The 19,847-nt window shown below is 37.0% G+C and overlaps 2 protein-coding genes across 3 annotated transcripts in view; one reads left to right on the forward strand and one right to left on the reverse strand.

Moving 5' to 3' along the window:
• Window positions 1-19,847, reverse strand: part of TRPC5 (transient receptor potential cation channel subfamily C member 5) — a 298,330-nt gene that overhangs the window by 107,988 nt on the left and 170,495 nt on the right. The gene's annotated exons all lie outside the window — the stretch shown is intronic.
• Window positions 14,074-14,618, forward strand: TRPC5OS (TRPC5 opposite strand). Its single transcript, XM_078363591.1, has one exon. It carries the CDS (start codon window positions 14,207-14,209, stop codon window positions 14,540-14,542), a length of 336 nt encoding a protein of 111 aa, XP_078219717.1. The 5' UTR covers window positions 14,074-14,206; the 3' UTR covers window positions 14,543-14,618.

Consider the following 19,847-nt stretch of genomic DNA (forward strand, 5'->3'; position numbering starts at 1 on the left):
AAGGACTAAGCCTGGGTAAGGTCTAGTCATAACCTAAGTTTAGATAAGGCCTAGTCAGAGTCTAGTTAAAGTATAGCAAAGGCATGAGCTAGTTAAGAGCCAGTTAACACAATTAAGACTGCGTCAACCCAGTTAAAGCCTAGTGAGGGCCAATATTAAGGCTTAATTAGCCCAGTTATAGCCTATCTAGAGGATAAGCCTACTTGAGTCCTAGTCTAAGCATGGTTAAGGCCTATCTAGGGTGTAAGTCTAGAGGAGACATGGAGTTTAGTTGAGGTATAGCCTGGACCTGGTTAAGGCCTAGTTAAGGTCTAAGCCTAGAAAAGGTGTGGTCAGACTTTAGTTAAGGTCTAGCCAGAGTTTGAGCCTACCTAGGGCCTAGTCATCCTAGCTAAGCTCTAGCCAACCCAGTTAAGGCCTATCCAGGGCCAAAGCCTAGTTAAAGCTTAGTCAGAATCTAGTTAAGGCACATGCAGACCTTAAGCCTTGTTAAAGCCTAATCAGAGTCTAGTTAAGGCAAAAGCAAGACTTAAGCCTAGTTAAAGCCTAGTCAACTCAGTAAAGGTATAGCCAGACTTATGCCTAGTTAAGTCCTAGTCACAGCCCAGTTAGCTTAGCCAGGGACTACACCTAGTTAATATCTAATCAATCTAGATAAGGCATTGCCAGGGCCTAAGTCTAGAGAAGGCCTATTCAGTCAAATTTAATGTGTAGCAAGGGCCTGGGCCTATTTAAGGCATATTTAGCCCAGTTTGGTCTAGAAAGGGCTAAGCTTAGTTGAGTCCCAGTCAGAGTCTAATTAAGGCAGAGCCAGGGCCTAAATCTGGTTAAGGCCTAGTCATCTCAGTTAAGGTCTAGTGAGAATACTGGCCTAATAAAAGGTTAGTCAAGACTAGAGTGCCCAACTCATCCTGGTTTGCCTAAGATTTTCCATATTTAGCATTGAAAATTCTGCATCCTATAAAACCCCCTATGCCTTGAAAATCAGATTGGTTGGCCACTCTAATCAAACGCTTTAAAAAACAACAACAAAAACCCAAACAAACCCTACTTTTCTTTATCTTGGAATTCATGGCTTATAAAACACATTCACAACATTATCGTGTTTGATTATTATAGCATCCACTTGAGATAAGCGTCATCATCCTTCTCAAAATATAGATGAATAAACTCAGGTTTAGAGAGAATAAGTGCCTTCCTCAATGCCATACAATTAGTATCAGAAGTGTAGTTTAAATCTATGTTTAAACTCAAAAGCCACACTTTATAAAAAACTAAAGCAACAGGGCATCTCCACATAATTAAACATTGTCTACATCACAAAATTAATATTTGCTCGATACTGTCATCATCCTTATTTCTGATCAGGAAAGTGAGTCATAGTGAGCTTAAGTGGTCTCCTAAGGCAAGAAAACCTTTAGACTTGAACCCCAGTTTCTCTGCCTCCAAAGTTGATGTTAAAAATAATGTTTTTTTCTTTCATCCTTATTACTTCCTCAGTGTTAAATATTTCAGTACATGCCTGTGTGGCGAAAGTTGTTCATTTCTTCATGTTTCAGTGATGTTTGCATCCATGTGTTATCTAAAGTCTGTTAAACGTTTGGTAGATTGTGCTTTCATTGACACTTCTTTTTTCAGCCTGAGGTTTATTTATTGAATTTATGCATGCTGTTTCATTATGAGATATTTGTTGAGCCTGGCAACAGAGTTGACTTAGTAGACTCAAGCCTCCACCAGTTGATTTGCTGTGATCTTGGAAAGAGAGTTCTGACAAGGGCACTGAAGACAAACCTGGTCTACTCAGTGATACTTAAGAGCATTTCTGAATGTACCCCTGGTCTAATGACATTCTGGGGGCCAGAGAAAGAGATCAAGGCCTCCCTCTCTGGCAATGTGGATTCAGTTGCCAGAAGGTACTATGGACTTGGCTTGCCTTTTTCTGGCTATGCCATTTCTGTCACCTCCTGTGAGCTTACCATGGGTGATAGGCATCTCTATTAAAAAGCCTGTATGTAAATATAGCTGCATCTTCCACTATGTTATCCTGAGGACAAAATAGTTGCCACCCCTGCAGAATGCAGCAGCTTCTGGGTTAGATGCCAATGGTAGCAGCATGCCAAGCATGAAAGTATCTTGTTCTTCCCCTGCCAAGTAAATACCAGCTTCCTGTTTGGTGGTACATTTAAAGGGACACTCTCCACTCTTTTTGTGTGGCAGTGGCAATGAGGGAAAGCTTCCAACATGGGCAGTTAGTGGCTTAGATGGTGGCACAGTGGAAGAGGTCATTGGGAGGTGCATAAGGTTGCAGATGGTTTTTTGGACTCTCACTTCCTTTATCTTATTACATTGCTTTGGAGAACTGTTTGGTTTAGTGTGTAATGCAAGAGGAAGGCAGAGATAGGAAGAAACAATTTATTCCACTGAATAGCTGGGATATTGAAATGTTGCTTTCTTTCTTTCTTGGAGAGAATCCCATTTGGGAATCATTTTCTCTCATATTCACGAGCCAATTCCCCACATAAGCTCAGGTCTTTAATTGACTTTGCATTTGCTGGTGAAACACATTAAGCTTCAAGGCACTGGGTTAGTGGCACAAGCAGGACATATTCCATTTCTAACAAAGAATCTGGAAGGTCTTTCCTCAACGACTAGTAGCTTTGCAGTATAATATTGGAGGCTATAGAAAGAGGGTGCAAACCTAGGTTCCTGATTTTACCACATTCCAGCTGTGTAGAATCTATCTTGGGTAGATCATTTCACCTCTCTGGCTTTCTATTTTCCTAAATGTAAAATGGAGATAAACTCTGTGTTGCCCTACCCACCTCATATAGTAATTAACATGATTACAGGGGATACCATGTGAAAGCACTAGAAGAAATATGAAACACTATGAAAATATAGGGAATTATTAGTCTTTACAAATTATTAGTCAACAAATATTTACTGAATATCTTCTATGTGCTAGACACTGTTCTTGCACTTAGACAAAACAGAGATCCCTGCCTTACATTCTAGAGAGGAAGACCAGAAAATACATGATCATCATAATAAATAAGTAAACGATATTATATATATAGAAAGTGATATGTTTCTATGAAAAATTAAAATGTAGAGCAGAATAAAGAAGACTCAGGACTGCCAAGTTGGGAGAAGGAGCTTCAATTTTACAAAGGTGGTAAGTGAAGTATTCATTGAGAAGGCAAGATAGAAGCAAAGAGATTGAAGAAAGTGAGGGAGTTAACTCTTTTGATATTTGAATTAAGACCATTCCAGGCAGAATAGCCAGTATAAAGAACCTAAAGAGGAAGTGTGCTTGGTGAATTTGAGGAATGACAGAGCCTAGTATCCATTAGCTATTTTTCCTGATCTTTTCCCTCCTCCCACTCTCCACCCTCTGATAGACCCCAGTGTGTGTTGTTCCCCTTTATGTGTCCATATGTTCTCAACATATAGTTCCCACTTATAAGTGAGAACATGCGGTATTTGGTTTTCTGTTCCTGTGTTAGTTTGTTAAGGATAATGACCTCCAGCTCTATCCATGTCCCTGCAAAGGACATAATCTTGTTGTTTTTTATGGCTGCATAGTATTCCATGGTATATATGTACCACATTTTCTTTATGCAGACTACCATTGGTGGGCATTTAGGTTGATTCCATGTCTTTGCTATTGTGAATAGTGCTGCAATGAACATAATGTGTGCATGTGTCTTTATGATAGAAGGATTTATATTCTTTTGGGTATATACCCAGTAATGGGATTGCTGGGTCAAATGATATTTCTGTCTTTAGGTCTTTGAGGAATTGCCACACTGTCTTCCACAATGGCTGAACTGATTTACACTCACACTGACACTGTATAAGCATTCCTTTTTCTCTGCAACCTCACTAGCATCTGCTTTTTTAAATTTTTTTAACTTTTTAATAATAGCCAAGAAATCAGGTTCTCATTCTTGCTCTGCTACTAACCAGCTGCGCAATGCAATCTTGGAAAGTCCGTTACCCTCTTTGGTTCTTCATTTCTTCAATTGTAAAATAGGTATAACCCTTACTACATAGGATTATTATAAATTAATGTATGTGAACATATTTGAGGATATAATTACCAGAAGAAGGAAACTATAAAATATTGGAATGCATTACCAAGGGACACTATGAAATGTTATTTTGAAATTGTTAAAAACAGAAGGACCTTTCCTTTGGTGGACAGGCATTAAGCACATTTACAGGCAGAAGGAAGCAATCTGTGATCATCTTTTCATGTGGTAAAATAAACTAACCTGGTCTTTCTTGGCAAGCTGGCATTTGCCACAGAAACATAGAAGAGGCCACAACTGGTGCTTAGTCTTGCTCTTGTCAAATTTCTGAGATGTATTCCTGAAGCTAGGGACTAAATCCAGACTAGGATGGTATGAAGTAAAAATACACAAATATAGTTGCATAATGCTCCCCTTCTTACCCAAATGATTCACATAGGAATACTTAAAACTTTGTCTTGGTTTGGGTGAAGTCATGCTAAACATAGGATAGTGGGCCTTCATTATCTTGTCTCAATGACCTTGCCAATTACTTTCCAAGTGGGTGTTTCCAAGGAGTTAATGCTTTGAAAGAATCATTGCCACAATACCAGGTGGAGGGCACCCTCCGTGCAACTGACAGTGTGTTGGAGGCATAGCCAATGTAGCCTACAATGTAGTTAGCTTTTGCCAGGCCAGGAGTGGTGCATGTGACCTACAGCCCCACCAGAGCTCAAAGCCACAATAAGGAATTGGTTCAGAGAAAGTTAGACCAGGAGGATTTGCTAATCCTCAAGGCTTTCCTACAATCTTTGATTGTTCTTAGGTCTCCTGAAAGGGGCATTTGTGAACTATAGCTTCAAAACAGTCCTGTTCCCTTGCGTTTTTGTCTAAGCTCAAAGCTATCATCTAATATTGATTCTATGAGATGAACTGTATTTCTGGCATGTCCTTCCAGTTTTTGTACCGCCTGCAGCCATCTCTTCTCCTGCCTTCCGTAGATAACTATTCACTAGTCATGATATACCACATACTATTTCCTAGATCCTGGAATTTCTCCAGTGCAATTGTATCAGCTAGCATTTATTAGGTGCTAATTATTTACCAGGCACCATTTTAAATTCACTGTGTTAACTAACTAATGTAATTCTCACAACTGTCATTATCTTCACCTTATAGACGAGGAAACCGACACAAAGAGTAGTTTAGCAACCTTCTAGTTAGTAAGTGGTGAAGTTGAAATTCAAATATAGGGTGTTTTTTTTGGACACCAGATACTATTCTAATAATCACTAGTATTATTTTATATCTCTCCCCAAAAACATATACAAACAACCACAACTTTCTTTTTTCCATCTCAGAAAACTGAAGAAAGACTTGGAAATAGAACCCTTTTTCCTGTTACTCCCAAGTTCTGTTATTTTAGACCCTGTCATCTGCACTCTAATATTTGAAGACCAAAAAAATCTTTCTAGAAGTATTGAATCTCTTTCCAGACTCTCTAGGGGCCTGGGAGCCTCTCATAGCAGCCAAGCCTCAGGGACAAGCCTGTGTAGGGTCCTACCACGTTAAAATTGAGTGGCTGTCCTCATCTTTGAACAGTGTTTTGAGCAAACTGTATCTGTCTAGGAAAATAACCAAGATGTATTTTCAAAAGTGGTTGTTTTTCTCTACTAAGTTGTTTTTCTGAAGGGTAAGCCATTCTGCAATTATTCTCTGCAGCAATGAACAAATTTGGAGGAGGAAAGAAATTCAGTAGAATTTGGTTTAGATTGACCATAAGGACATTTCCTACTCCCCCTTTTTTTAGTTTCAGTTTTGAATTTTTCATATATTTTCAAGAAGGGGCCATGTTTAGCTCCTCAGCTGCACAAATTTTTCCTTTCTTTCTTGATAAATTATAGATGCTTCATGGGGAATTTAAATGTCAGATCCTATAACAGGCAAATGCTGTATTGCACGCAGTTATTTTTTAAAGGCAAAGTTTGTAGCTTTTTCAAAAAGAGTTTAAAGTGTAAATACTGTTTTCTGTTCATTGTACTCCCCTAGAGATGCTTCTATTATGTCAAAATTATGAAAATTCTCCCTTTGGGGATAAAGTACTTTTGATATTTTCTCAAGGGGTGAAGAGAGCAATGAGAAGTTATGTATGTCTGCAGTTTTTTTTGTTTGTTTGTTTAGTTTTTTTTTTAACAAGCTATATTGAATGCGTGTATCCAAATGGTACTGCAGCACTAGAGAAGGGAGCACTATGGCAAAAATTTTCCTGTTTGTAAATGGGAATCTGGCACCCATCTTCATCAAAGGTGCATTCTAATCTTTCCCACATAACTGCTCCTGTTCCCCTTGGATATGAACGAATTAACCTTGCCTAATACAGAGAAGCTTATCAAGTATAAACATAGACCCAGAGGATTTGGATTTCTTTGCTCCTTTTCCATCCTACTGTTAGACACTTACTGCCAGTTTTCCAGCTAGGAGCATTGCAAAATTGCCGGGTAGGACTTTCAGCTAAGAGAAAAATGGTGACTTTTGATTAGTTGTGCAGACGAAAATGTTGTAAGAGAGAGAGATTAATAAAAATTGATCTTATCAGATGGATAGCATGGTCTCTGCTTCAGCTGTCTTTATGAGCTACTTGTAATATGTAGGTTATCTCATCTTGGATCAATTAAAAACTGTCTAGCCATCAGGGTCTCTTGCCTTAGCACTGCCATGAAGTAGAGACCCACACAGGCCAAAGGAACTCTCCCCTGCACATTCATACTTCATTCCATTTTCATTAACTTTGATGACTGGCTTGCTGAATCCTGGTTAAGACTCATCACTCTCTTGCTGACCTCATTAGTTTTATGGGAAGGAGACCTAAAATTTAAAAATAAAACCATTTTTGAGGTATAGCATGCAAACAGCACAAATTTTAAGGGTGCATATCAATGCTTTTGTTTTTTGACATATGTGATTATATCAAGATATAGAACATTCCCAGCCCCTCAGGAGGCGTACTCATATCCCTTTCCTGTCAATAACCTACTACTCAGACGTAACCACTTTGTTCACTTCTTTTCCATAGATTAGTGTGCCTGTTCTTGGATTAAATGTAAATGGAGTGATATGATAGCTAATTTTATGCATCTGGTTTATTTCAACATTCTTGTACCTGTATCTTGGTGGATACTTGTACTCTCTGGTTATATATTTAGAAGTGGCATTCCAGGGTCATGTGGTAGAGGTATGATTGGTTTTAGTAGATACTGCCAAATAGTTTTCCAAGGTAGTTGTACCAGTTAACGATTTCACCAACAATCTATGAGAGTTCCAGCTGCTCCATGTTTTCAGTGCATGATATTGTCAGTCTTTTCCACTTTAGCTCTTCTGGTGGGTTTTGTATATCTGACTGTGGTTTTAATTTGCACTTCCCTGATGAGTAATAGTGATGAACACCTATTTATATGCTTGTGAGCCATTTGGATATTCTCTTCTATGAAGTGCCAGTTCAATTCTTTTATACTTTAAAAAAATTAGATTGTTTATATTTTTCTTATTGATTTGTAGGAGTTTAAAAAATGTATGAATGTAGTGGATATAAGTCCTTTGTTCGATATATATTGTGAATATTTCATCCCAGTCTGTGGTTGGCTTTTCATCCTCTTAAAGTATAATTAATTAATCTTTTCTCTCATAGTTAATGTTTTTGTTCTATAGGAAATATTTGCCTACCTAAGATTATAGAGATTTTCTCCTGTGGTTTGATCTGGAAGTTTTATTGTTTTAACTTGCATATTTAGGCCTATGATTCATCTCAAATCATTATTAGTATTATTTTGGTATCTGGTATGAGGTAAGAGTCATGATTCCATTGACTTATTTGTCTGTCCTTGAGCCAGTACCATACTGTCTTAATTTCTGTAGCTGTATAACTAGCCTTAATATTTGGTAGCATATGTCCTTCAATTTGTTCTTCCTGAACATTTTTCACTATTACTAGCCCTTATGTACCCTTATGCATTTTATAATCATTTTGTCCAAATTGCCCTTTGGGAGTGGTTTTGATCTTTTTGACTCATTACTTTTCCCTTTGTCCATCTAACTTCAAAATCTAGGTAACCTTTTAAAGGTGGATATCGGTGGCCTGTTTGGGGCAGTTTCCCTCTAGAGGGAGATTCTGAAGTACCAGGAGACTGCAGGAGATTTTCCTGTGCCTTTCCTGCCCAGGCAACAGCCCAGAACTCAGCTGACTTTAGGTAAGAAAAACTATCCCAGCATTTTGGACTTTGTAAATTTCCAGTCCATTATTTTCATGTTTCTCAACTGCCAAACATTATACTGATTTCTCCTTTCCTCAGGACTGTCCTTCTGCCTTACAGCTAAGCTTCAACTTCAACAGTGCCCAGAATTAGCAAATTCCACAGGAAAGGAAAAAAGCACCTGATTATCAGGACACTTAGAAAGGGCCCCTTACTCTGAAATGTTAGTTCATCTTGTCCTTGCTTATCCTTAAAGCTATCGATTTTGCAACTTATCTTTTTTGGGGGGTGGTGTTGTTTTTTAGTTGTTGCAGGAACGTTCACAACCTGTTTGGAAGAGAAGTCTGGAAATTGTTTACTAGGTGGAGCCTTGATACCCTCATCCCTCTCAGCTCTATCACAGGTAAGTACTTTATGAACATTTGGGCCAATTCAGTAGGTCAGTGGAAGGATAGAAAATGGACATATCCCTGAACCTCCCAGTCACAGATAATGGGGATATCTTAGGAGACTGATCTGCTTAAGTCACTTTCAACTTGGAATTTAGGCAGTTTCTAGAGATAGCAAATGGCATTAACATTCTCAGTTCTACTCCTGCTTAGGAGAATGAGAAGTCAGCTCTGGCCTTGACTAAGGCAGATTTGCTCCTGTAGTCACCTAAATTTGTACCCTCTAGCCTAGGACTTTAGAAGTCAGACCTGGGCTGACTTTCAGTTCTGCATCTTTACCTATGTGATCATGGGCAAATTACTGAATCTCTGATCCTCTGTTTTTCCTCCTATAACTTCATAAGATGATTTTATTGTGAGGATTAAATTTACTACAGGTTGGGTATCTCTAATCTAAACAATTGAAATACTAAATGCTTCAAAATCCAAAAGTTTTGAGCACCAACATGATACCTTTGCTTTCTGATGGTTTGGTGTACACAAATTTTGTTTAGTGTACAAGATTATTAAACATATCCTATAAAATTACCTTCAGGCTCTGTGTATAAGGTGTTTATGAAGCATAAATGAATTTCATGTTTAGACTTGGGTCTCATTCCTAAGATATCTCATTATGTATATGCAAATACTCCAAAATCTGAAATCCGAAACACTTCTGGCCCCAACCATTTTGGATAAGGGATACTCAATCTGTAATACAAGAAAAGTGGGATTTACAGTCTTTAATACATAATAGGTCTCCAATTAATGTGACAATTTATTAGAAAAAATTTTATGGGCACGTCATCAAATCTGGCATATACTTTCAGAGGCTGGGGATTGTGCTTGGTTACTTTTTTGAGGGCAGTAAAATTTTCATATAGTGAAATGTACAAATCTTTAGAGTACCATTCAATGAGTTTTGACACATGCATACTCCTGTGTAACTGACAACCTTATCTAAACACAATCATTACCATCACTCTAGAAAGTTCCTTTATGCCTCTTCCCACTCAGTTCCTACTTCCATAAATGCAACCGCTATTCTGAATTTTTTTCTATGTAGATTATTTTGCACTTTCTAAAATTGCGTATAAATGGAATCATACAGCATGTAATCTTTTGTGTCTGGCTTCTTTCATTAAATATATCATTGATTATTCATCCATATTGTTGTCCCTGTCAGTAGTGCCTTTCTTTTTATTGCTGATTAGTATCACATTGTGTGAATATACCATAGTTTGCTTATTCATTCTCTTCTTGATAGATACCTGAGCTATTTCTACTTTTTGGTGATTATGCATACAACTTCTATTGCCATCCTTGTAAATGTCACTTTCTGAACTTTCATTTCTCTTGGGTAAATACCTAGGAGTGGAATTGCTGGGATATAGATAGGTGAATGCTTAGTTTTATAGGAAACTGATAGATGTTTCTACAAAAACATAATACTAGTTTATACTCCTACCAGTACTATAAATGTGTGTAAGAATTCTGGTTCCTCTACATCTTTGTCAATATTTGGTGTTGTCAGTCTTTAATTTTAGCTAATCTACTGAGTGTATTGTGGGATCTTAGTGTGATGTCGATTTGTGTTTCCCCGATTACTAATGATGTTAAGGATGATTTCATGTGCTTATTAGCTCTTTATTTGAATTGTCTCTTCAAATCTTTTGACCACTTTTAAGTTGGTTGTTTGTCTTTTTATTATTGAGTTGTAGGGGTTCTTTATATATATATGTGTGTCTATGTAGGGGTTCTTTATATATATATGTACGGGTAAGGTGATAGACACACATATATATAGACACACATACACACGCATATATCTGACAATGAACTTTTAACCAGAATATATAAAGCATATGTTATATGTAAAATATTATAATATGTAAATGTATAAAATATAATATTTATATAATATACTTTATATATTTATATATTAAGTATATAGTGTTATAAAGCAATATACTTTATATATTCTGGTTGAGAGTTCATTATCAGATATATGTTTTGTGAATATTTTCTCTCAGTCTCTGAGTTGCCTGTTCATTTTATTAACTGTATGTTTTGATGAGTTGGTCCATCTTTATACCCCATGTTTTCCATGTGTATGGTTGAAGCTTGATAATATTTACTGAATGAATGAGCTGAAAGTTGTTCCTCCCTCTCTTCTTACATTATTTCCTTTATTCAAGGACACTTACTGATTACATACTATGCTGGTAAGCACTCTTCTGTTCCTTGGGGATATAGCAGAAAACAAAACAAACAAATTTCTTAGTCTCATGACAATTACATTTTAGTCTATATATATGTACGGGTAAGGTGAGAGACAGAAGAACAAATAATTAAACAAGAAAATATGAGCTAGTTATAGCTAGGTACCATCATGCTAGCTATATGTACATGCTAGGTACCATCATGTACAAAATGAAATTTGTACATCATGGGAAGGGATGATTGGGGCTTTACTCAGGTTGAGGAGTAAGAAATCTGAGGAGGTTATATTAGATATCAGAATGACACGAAATCATTACCCCCTGCTCCCCCAGCAAGGAGAAAAGGAACCCAGGTAGAGGATATAACTAATAAAAAAGTCCCTTAAAGTGAGTTGGGGCTAGGCATAAACTATACCAAATACCCCTTTAGGTTAACTAAGGTGCCCAGAGTTGGTTGCTTTGGAAATTACTGTAACCGTCATAAGCTGAGGCTACACTCTTATTCTTTCTTATTATTGGAATACTTAGCAATTTCTTCAAGTTTCTTCTTGCCCTGTCTTCACCCCCTAGTTGCTAAGTTCTGAGATGGTTTGAGAATAAAAATGGTAGATCAGCTAATACATGGGTCACCAAAGTTAAGGTAAGGTCAGTAATTATTTTTCCCATCAAAAGTGACTGAGTCCCCTGCCCTGCAAATAAATCAAGGGCCACATAAAGTAATAAGTAACTACATTTATCTTATAAGAGAACAAAATATGGAATGTTCTACCTCTCTGTTTTTTTTTTGTATTTAGGTTGTGTAATGTACAACTCAATAAATATGATAAAAATTTGATGATTCTAATATAATTTATTCCAAACTTTTCCCAGTTTTAGGAGAGAGATACAAGTAAAGATTATGGCAAAGAGTAAGAAAAGATGGAGATAGAGAGGGTGTGAAATACAATGAACCACATAGGTGAATAAATGGAAGCATATTGACAAAGAGGAAGAATAGAAGAGTCCCAGAAGAAGATAGAGAAGCTGAGAAAAAAAACTGGGTGAATGGGAAGTCAGAAGTTAAATAGGTTTTGTGTGAGTGTGTTCCTGCAACCTTCTTGTGCCTTTGGGCTGTGGATACCATATAGTAGTAGGTTATTGCCTCCTTTGAAAAATGTGATGGTGCTCCCTAACAATATTTAACACACATCTTACTTCCGTGTTTTCCTTCTGATGAGCTGATGCATGTTCTATGTCAATGTCAAATTCCTTTCCTTGATTTCTCTCCATATTTCCTTCCATGAGACGTGTTTCTCTTAAACCAGACCTTTTGAATTAATAAAACAAACTGTTCTGCCTCTAGTACCCATTCTTCTATATTTAATATAGAAAGTTGCCTCCAACAAAATCATGCCTTCTGGTCATTATGGTTGTGACCCTTATTAGGGAAAACCCTATGTCTATTTGTAGGATTTTGGACAAAAAAAAATGTAGTGATCTGACAGGATTTATGCTAAGTGGACATAGTATACAACTAAGTGGGTCAAAAAAGGCCTGTGGAGACCAGCAAGCTCTATGTGCAAATTACAGGCCATCTGGTTGATTATTTTCTGTACTCCGATAAATATCCAAGGATTACAGTCAGCTGAAAGTAAAGCCTGTGGCTTGCTGGACCCCACTCTGGTCAGAATTGCTGAAAACTGGGCAATGATGGACTTGGTAGAATCCTAAAGGAGTGATATAGATGACTGCATCTTAAGACTTTCAACTAGGAAAATCTTGACTGGGGCTGGAGAAAGAAAATCAGCTCAATTTACAGAATTAATAGCCAGAAATTTAACATATAGATATACCCAAGGAAAAAAAAAAAACTGGTCAAAGGTATACTGCCACACTTATCAGCCATGTAGACCTGGACTATTGCAGGATAAACAATCTGGTGAAGGGAGATATGAAACCAAACTGGTTAAAGGAGTTTAGAAATGCTTGTAAAACACGTATCAGCTCATCAGATTGGAAAAGAAGAATCATCTATTTGGAATGAGAGGGGAGATAATCTATGCCCCCAAAACTAATGTAGACCCTGAAGCTTCGGGGACTCTTCTTGGCTCTCTTGTCAGTTCAATTTACGGTTGTAGAATGGCTTGTGAAATCTCAGGGCATAAGGGCATATATGTACCAGGTTAGCAGAGAACAAAGAGTTAAAAAACAGTGAATCAAATAAACAAAAAGTATGAGATATGACAAAATGCTAAAAACTTCTTGCATCCTCAATGGATTCATTTTAAGTGTGGTGGGGAGTGGTAAACCAGGCGAACATAGCAGGTAGATTATATAGAGCCAATATCTAGATTTTCAAATGAATAATATTGCTTTAAACAAGTGTATACTTACTCAGAAAGTGGGTTTGCAGAGCCCACCAGATATGCAGATGAAAACAGTACAACCATGGCTTTAGATAAAGTTGGAGAAACTAGTTGCTAGATATGGAAGAGGGTCAGTAATAGGAAACTATCAAGGAACTAGTTTTATAACTGAAATTGTCCAAATTTTGGCAAAATACAGAGAATGTGAGACTTTTATTTATCATATACTCCCTAGGCTGTGGAGCAACTGGAAACTTTAATGAATGGATTTCTAAAAACAGAGAAAGAATTCAGTAGCACCAGATATAAATGGCAACAAAGCAAATGTGCTAATTAAGACAGAGTTAATTGACAGACCCTGAGTGACTATATCCTTCCTCAAAAGAGATGCTCAAGAAAGACAGACAAACTACCCATGCTCACTTTTCTCCCAAGTCTCTTAACAAGTGATGAAGACCATGAGGTATTCAAAGGAAAGAGTAGTAGATCCTCACAAAGCCAGCAACAAAGGAGGGGCTATAGTTAGGCATATCCTTTCAACCTTAACAGCAATTCTTGATAGGAGTAACCTGTGGCCATGGCCTGTAGGATGGATAAAGACTCAAGGATACTAATCTTTATATTTATCTTTTTTATTATTAGGTCTGCTTTGCTGTTTTCTCTTGGCTGTGACAGTCTGCCTGATGGTTATTATAATAGCAGTTCATCGTTAGTACAAACAAGAGTACCATATATTAATTCTGTGCACAGTTTACCAACATCATCAAAAAGTTATATTGTTCCACTGTTCTCATTCTGTATTTGATCACCATCATAATTATATAAACACCCCAATTTCTGGTCTGAACCAACCACAGAACCATTGTTAGCCCCTGTACTATCTGTTGTCACCAAGTGTCTATTTGCTAGAGCTTTTAGTGATATTTTATCTATTGAGAAGAGCACTGAGGCATGGATTCCACATCAGTTTCCGTACTCATGGATGGACTTATTGCTTGTGTAGCCCAGTTAATAAGAATAGCTAATGAGCTTTTACAATTAATTATACAACAACAAGAAATTCCTTATGTAGAGGAAAATCGTACAGCAGAAGAGACAGAAGCAGATGCACCTCCTCCTGAGGAGGCTTCAGCATCAGATCTCCCTAATCTCTCAGACTTAGACTCAATACTCACACCAACAGAGAATGAAGACCTAATGTTTGATGTAGATCAGGTTATGTTAGAAATGGATAGCTTATATGAAGGTGCAGTCCCTGATATAAATGATGACTTAACAAGTGACTAAGATCCAATTTTCCCCCACCGGCATGTGAAAACTGATCATTTCTCTGTTTCAATATATTCTATATTCTTGTTTTCTGTATATTAGCAGTATGTATTTTCTCATAATTCTGCACATTTTCATCACTAGTAACCCATATAACAAGTAAGATTTGATTTACTTCCAGCAAAGGCTGCTCTATTTTCCTCTTTGTTGTTATTTAAAAAATTCTCACTTTTGCCATGTAGGTTTCCCTTTACTTGTACTTACTCTAATGCTAGAATTTCTGATGGCAGGAGCAAACAATAGTAAAAGAAATTCCTTATCTAACTATGGGGTGGAGAACAGATGAACTCTATCACATCTTAGGACTAATTTCTCTGGTCTACAATGAATGGAAATCAAATGGGAACTATCCCCCAGGGTAGCATTTACTGTAAAGTAAATGAATACATTCACATTAACAGGACAGTGTTAAGATAATTTTATTTGAAAGGATATAATTCCTTACTTATCCTATAAGAGATAATGTGTCCAACAAAAAATGCTATAGCAGACTAAGGGAGGTAATTTTAAAAGAGTACTATCTACAGTATAACAAAACTGTATAAAAAAGAGTACTTTATAAAAGAGTACTATCTACAGTATAACAAAACTGCAGAAAGGTTTTTGAATGTTGCCAAGGAGAAAACTGAAAAAGCTGGGACCAAGAGTTCCAATGCAAGACTGTTCTTGCAAATTCTGACCACGTTGCAGCTACTTTACACTATTATTCTCCAAATGAAAATGGTACACTATACCAAATAACCAAAGAGAGAAGTAATAGAAGGGCTAAGCAAAGCCCTACAAGGACTATTCACCAATGGAAACACAAACACTCACCATATTGGCCTAGATATGGTCCACAGTGGAAGTGGATAAAATATATCTTCTTGAATATAGCTTAATTTAAAAAGAATAGTTAATAGGCTTATTACAATGAATCTGCTGCAACCTCAACCTAGAAATATTTACTGTTCACAGATAGAAGCAATAATGAATTTAAATAAAATATGAGTTGGTATTTAGCCACAATAATTTTGCATATGCCAGAAGGGGAGAATGCAATAGTTGAAGGACCCCCACAGCAAAACAGAGAGGGACCAAATAAATATGCAGAAAATTTACTGACCATACCAATTGCATGCCATACTGCACCCTCATTTCTATTTGTAAAAATAGCTACCTTTCAGAAAAGCCCATGGACACTATGGCCCTCCTTCCTAGAGAATGCCCATTGCATCTCATGCTATGGGCAACAACTAGGTAAGGATATAAAGGTATACCACTAAACAACGTATTAAATGCAAACTGCAAAGAAATGACTTGTAGAAGGAAATCCACACTGGTGGATATCAGATTTTACCAATTCATATAAAGGCCTAAAGCATATTATAGTCAAAATAATTAAAATGACATTTAACACAGATGACTTCAGAGCCAACCTTTGAAAATCAGAATTTGCGGAACTATTCAACATATTAATATGAGAACTTTCAAAAATAGACTGCTATGTGAAAGGATTGATAAAAGTAGATGAGGATTCAGGAGACTTAGAGGAGCAAACAAAAACACAAATAGGAAAAATAAAAATTACATCATAGAACAACTGTGGATAATTAAAATCCACATGGGATAGCAGACTTAGGGATTTTACTGCCACAATAACTGGACAAACTGAACCTTACTATCTTTTTTTTTCTCAGTACAGAGGACTCTAGATAAGCAGTTACGTACAAAATGGCAAATAATTGATGCAGTACAAAGGGACTATGCCAAATTACCCTAAATAGAGTAGTGGGAAAGCAAGGTGAAACAGTTTATCACTCCATTCCATTAGGAACAGCTTTACTAGGAAGCTTAATGATAGCAGTTTAACAAGAAAATTTAGACATTTAGTAAATAATAAAAATAGGGGAACTGGGTAAAAGTTAAACGTTAAAGGAATCGTTGCTTTAATTATAGCTTCAAAAACAGCCAGGGAAGGTACACACTCCCCACAGGGAATTTGGACTTTAGGAAACTGGGCTATACTTTTGTGTCAAAATAAAACTCAAAGCATAAATATCTGGACAAGATCTGAAAACATATCCAAGGAGAAGCCACCAGTCTGCTACAAATTTTATTTGGTGAGCAATTTAACTGTAGCAGGACAGACCTGGTGCTCTTAAACATGATAGATCCCAAAGGGTAACTATTCCTCCAAGTGGAATTTTAGAATATGGACTTTATAACAATCCCATAACATATTAATGTGAGCTTGTTAAAACTGTTAGTGTATTATAAGAGAACACAAGCAACCATACTAACGTAAGGAGGCCATGAAACTACATCAAGAGAAATCCGTGAGACTACTCTGCATCGTGAAACAGGACAAAGATTTGAACCAGCCTGTAAGACGAGTAATGTTTAATATAGTCCCTAGGCATCAAAGCAGGGAGATGCTACAACCTCATACTATGCGGAGCTGGCTGACCCCTTGTTTGCCTGGGTTACGTGGAAAGATTGTACTGTAATGGCACCTCAGGAACTAGATAAGACATATTCCAGTGTTTGCTTTGATTTTGTAATTGGATGTGCTTAAGGATTGTTAAGATATAACCCCTGCTCCAAGAAATGGATTGTTGTATTAAGTATGTTTGCTCTATGGAACATAATTAAGAGTTAATAGTGAAAAGAAATGTTTAGGAAATAAGAAAATACTTAGGAACAAGAACTAATGGGGAAGGTGTTTTCAGGAGAGAGAAGCAAATTAATAAATTGTCAACAATTATGCACCTGTTTATGATGGAAAGCCATGACATGGAGTTAGTTTTTAAACAGGTTTATGAACAAAGCCCTATTTTTGTCTTATGCAAATTAACCAACCCTAAGATGTTGCTATAAATAGCTAGCTGATAGACAATTGCCATAAGTCATTTATCTGAAAGCTCAATTAGATGGAGAATTATTAACTAGTTTAGTCCACTGATTGGATACCTCTGAATGAAATCCTGAATCTCCTCCAGGAGAATGGAGAGAGTGGCTGGTTCTTTATGCAAATTAGCCCTTTTCTGTATCTTCTTAAAATCAATGCCAAAGCCAATTATTATGTAGCATGGAAGGAAAAAGAGGCCGGACATGGTGGCCCATGCCTGTAATCCCAGCAATTTGGGAGGCCAAGGCGGACAGGTCACCTGACATCAGGAGTTTGAGACCACCCTGGCCAACATGGTGAAACTCCGTTTCTACTAAAAATACCAATATTAGCTGGGTGTCATGGCGGACACCTGTAATCCCAGCTACCCAGGAGGCTGAGGCAGGAGAATCACTGGAACCTGGTGGACAGAGGCTGCAGTGGGCCGAGATTGTGCCACTGCACTCCAGCCTGAGTGACAGAGCAAAAAAAAAAGAGAAGTCCTTATCATTCTGAGACAAGCTTAAAGGTGTGAAAATCAAGGAAGATAGGCTGGTAGATGGCAGTGGATTCAGTAGTTTAAGTCTTCATCCCTATTTGCTTGGGTTAAAATATGTGGGGAGTTGTGCTTATGTAAATTCTTATATGTGATGATTACTGCTAGTTATTATCTTATGATTGTTTATAATCCTTATTAGCTATTGATCTAAACCATTTTATTGTTTTCTTTTAAGAGACTTTACCTAATAAACTTTCATTCACAAATCAAAAAATGTGTGGTCACTCAATAGGAGGTAGCAGAGCATACTCGGAGAGAATGTATACCAGGAGTCTGAAGTTCTACTTCTGGCTTTGTCACATGATCTTAAACAAGTCTCTGAACATAGCCCTTTCTCGTTTGCAAAATGAGGGTTATTAAGAAATTTTCTCTTTACCTTTAGTGATAATAAGGAACAAATGTAATAATAGTTCTCAAAGCCTTTGGCATGACATATCTGACATTGAGACGGAATATATGAAATCAGGACTTTTCAGGAATATCTGAAAAATGTGCATGCTTATGTTCACTGCAGCACTATTCACAATAGCAAAGACATGGGAATTAACCCAAATGCCCATCAGTGATAGACTGGATAAAGAAAATGTGTTACATATACACCATGGTATACTATGCAGCCATAAAAAGGAATGAGATCATGTCCTTTGCAGGGACATGGATGAAGCTAGAAGCTATTATCCTCAGCAAACTAATGCATGAACAGAAAACCAAAAGCCACATGTTCTCACTTGTAAGTGGGAGCTGAACAATGAGAATACATGGACACAGGGAGGGAAGCAACACACACTGGGGTCTGTCAGGGCAGGGGTGGGGAGAGAGAGCATCACGAATGTATTCCTACCTAATAGATGCTGGACTTAATACCTAGGTGATGGGTTTATCAGTGCAGCAAACTACCATGGCACACATTTACCTATGTAACAAACTTGCACATTCTGCACATGTACCCCAGAATTTAAAAATAAAATTGAAAAGAAAATTCACCCAACTGCAAAAACAGTCTGTATGAGAATATCTGAAAGTCTATTTGACATGTAATGATTATCCAATAGTTTTACACCTGTTTTCTAAGAGATTAGAACTTTCTTATTCTATTTCATGCCAAAGTTAGAGTTTGGATTCAGGTTTTGTTTGATTCTTTGGAGGTGTTTTTTTTTTAAATAACCAAATTGAATTATTTTGAGGAGTTACTTGAGTTCTAATAGGAATAATAATGAGGAAAAAACAATATGAAAAAGCCCTTCAGGAAATAATGAATTATATTCCATTTAAGGCTAAGATTTTGTTCCTGAGGGGATTATGTAACTCTGAACGTTATTAAGCCACCATGATCCAACTTTATGATTTTTTTAACACCAAAGCTGACTATTGTGTTTTTCTACTGACAGGCTTATCTTAATAGACTAGATGTACCTAGTGATTTATCTTGGGAATACTTCTTTTTTCAGAGATCCAACTACCTCCAGCCCATATTTAAAACTGGTTTTCTTCTGCCTGTTTAACCCTCAGAAAGCTCATCAACCAACCAACCAACCAACCACCCACCCACCCACCAACCAACAGAGAAACCCTACTGAAAAAAAATTAACTTCTAGTTCCCGAAGTCATTTCTGAATTATTTGTATTGATAAATAAAACTGTCAGTTCCCAATATCACATCTCTTCAGGGTAATAAAGAATCCTTGAAGGTGATTGCCATTATACTTATGAAGGTTAGAACTGCATTTTAGCAATGTAAGGAAAATCACTGAACTCCTTATACCTGGTCACAATTTCATCTTAAAGACCCTAGAAAAATGCTGACGGCATCTCAAAAGATAATTTTAAGTTACCAC

The sequence above is a fragment of the Callithrix jacchus genome, chromosome X (assembly GCF_049354715.1).
Source record: "Callithrix jacchus isolate 240 chromosome X, calJac240_pri, whole genome shotgun sequence".
NCBI classification, from domain to species: Eukaryota; Metazoa; Chordata; class Mammalia; order Primates; family Cebidae; genus Callithrix; species Callithrix jacchus.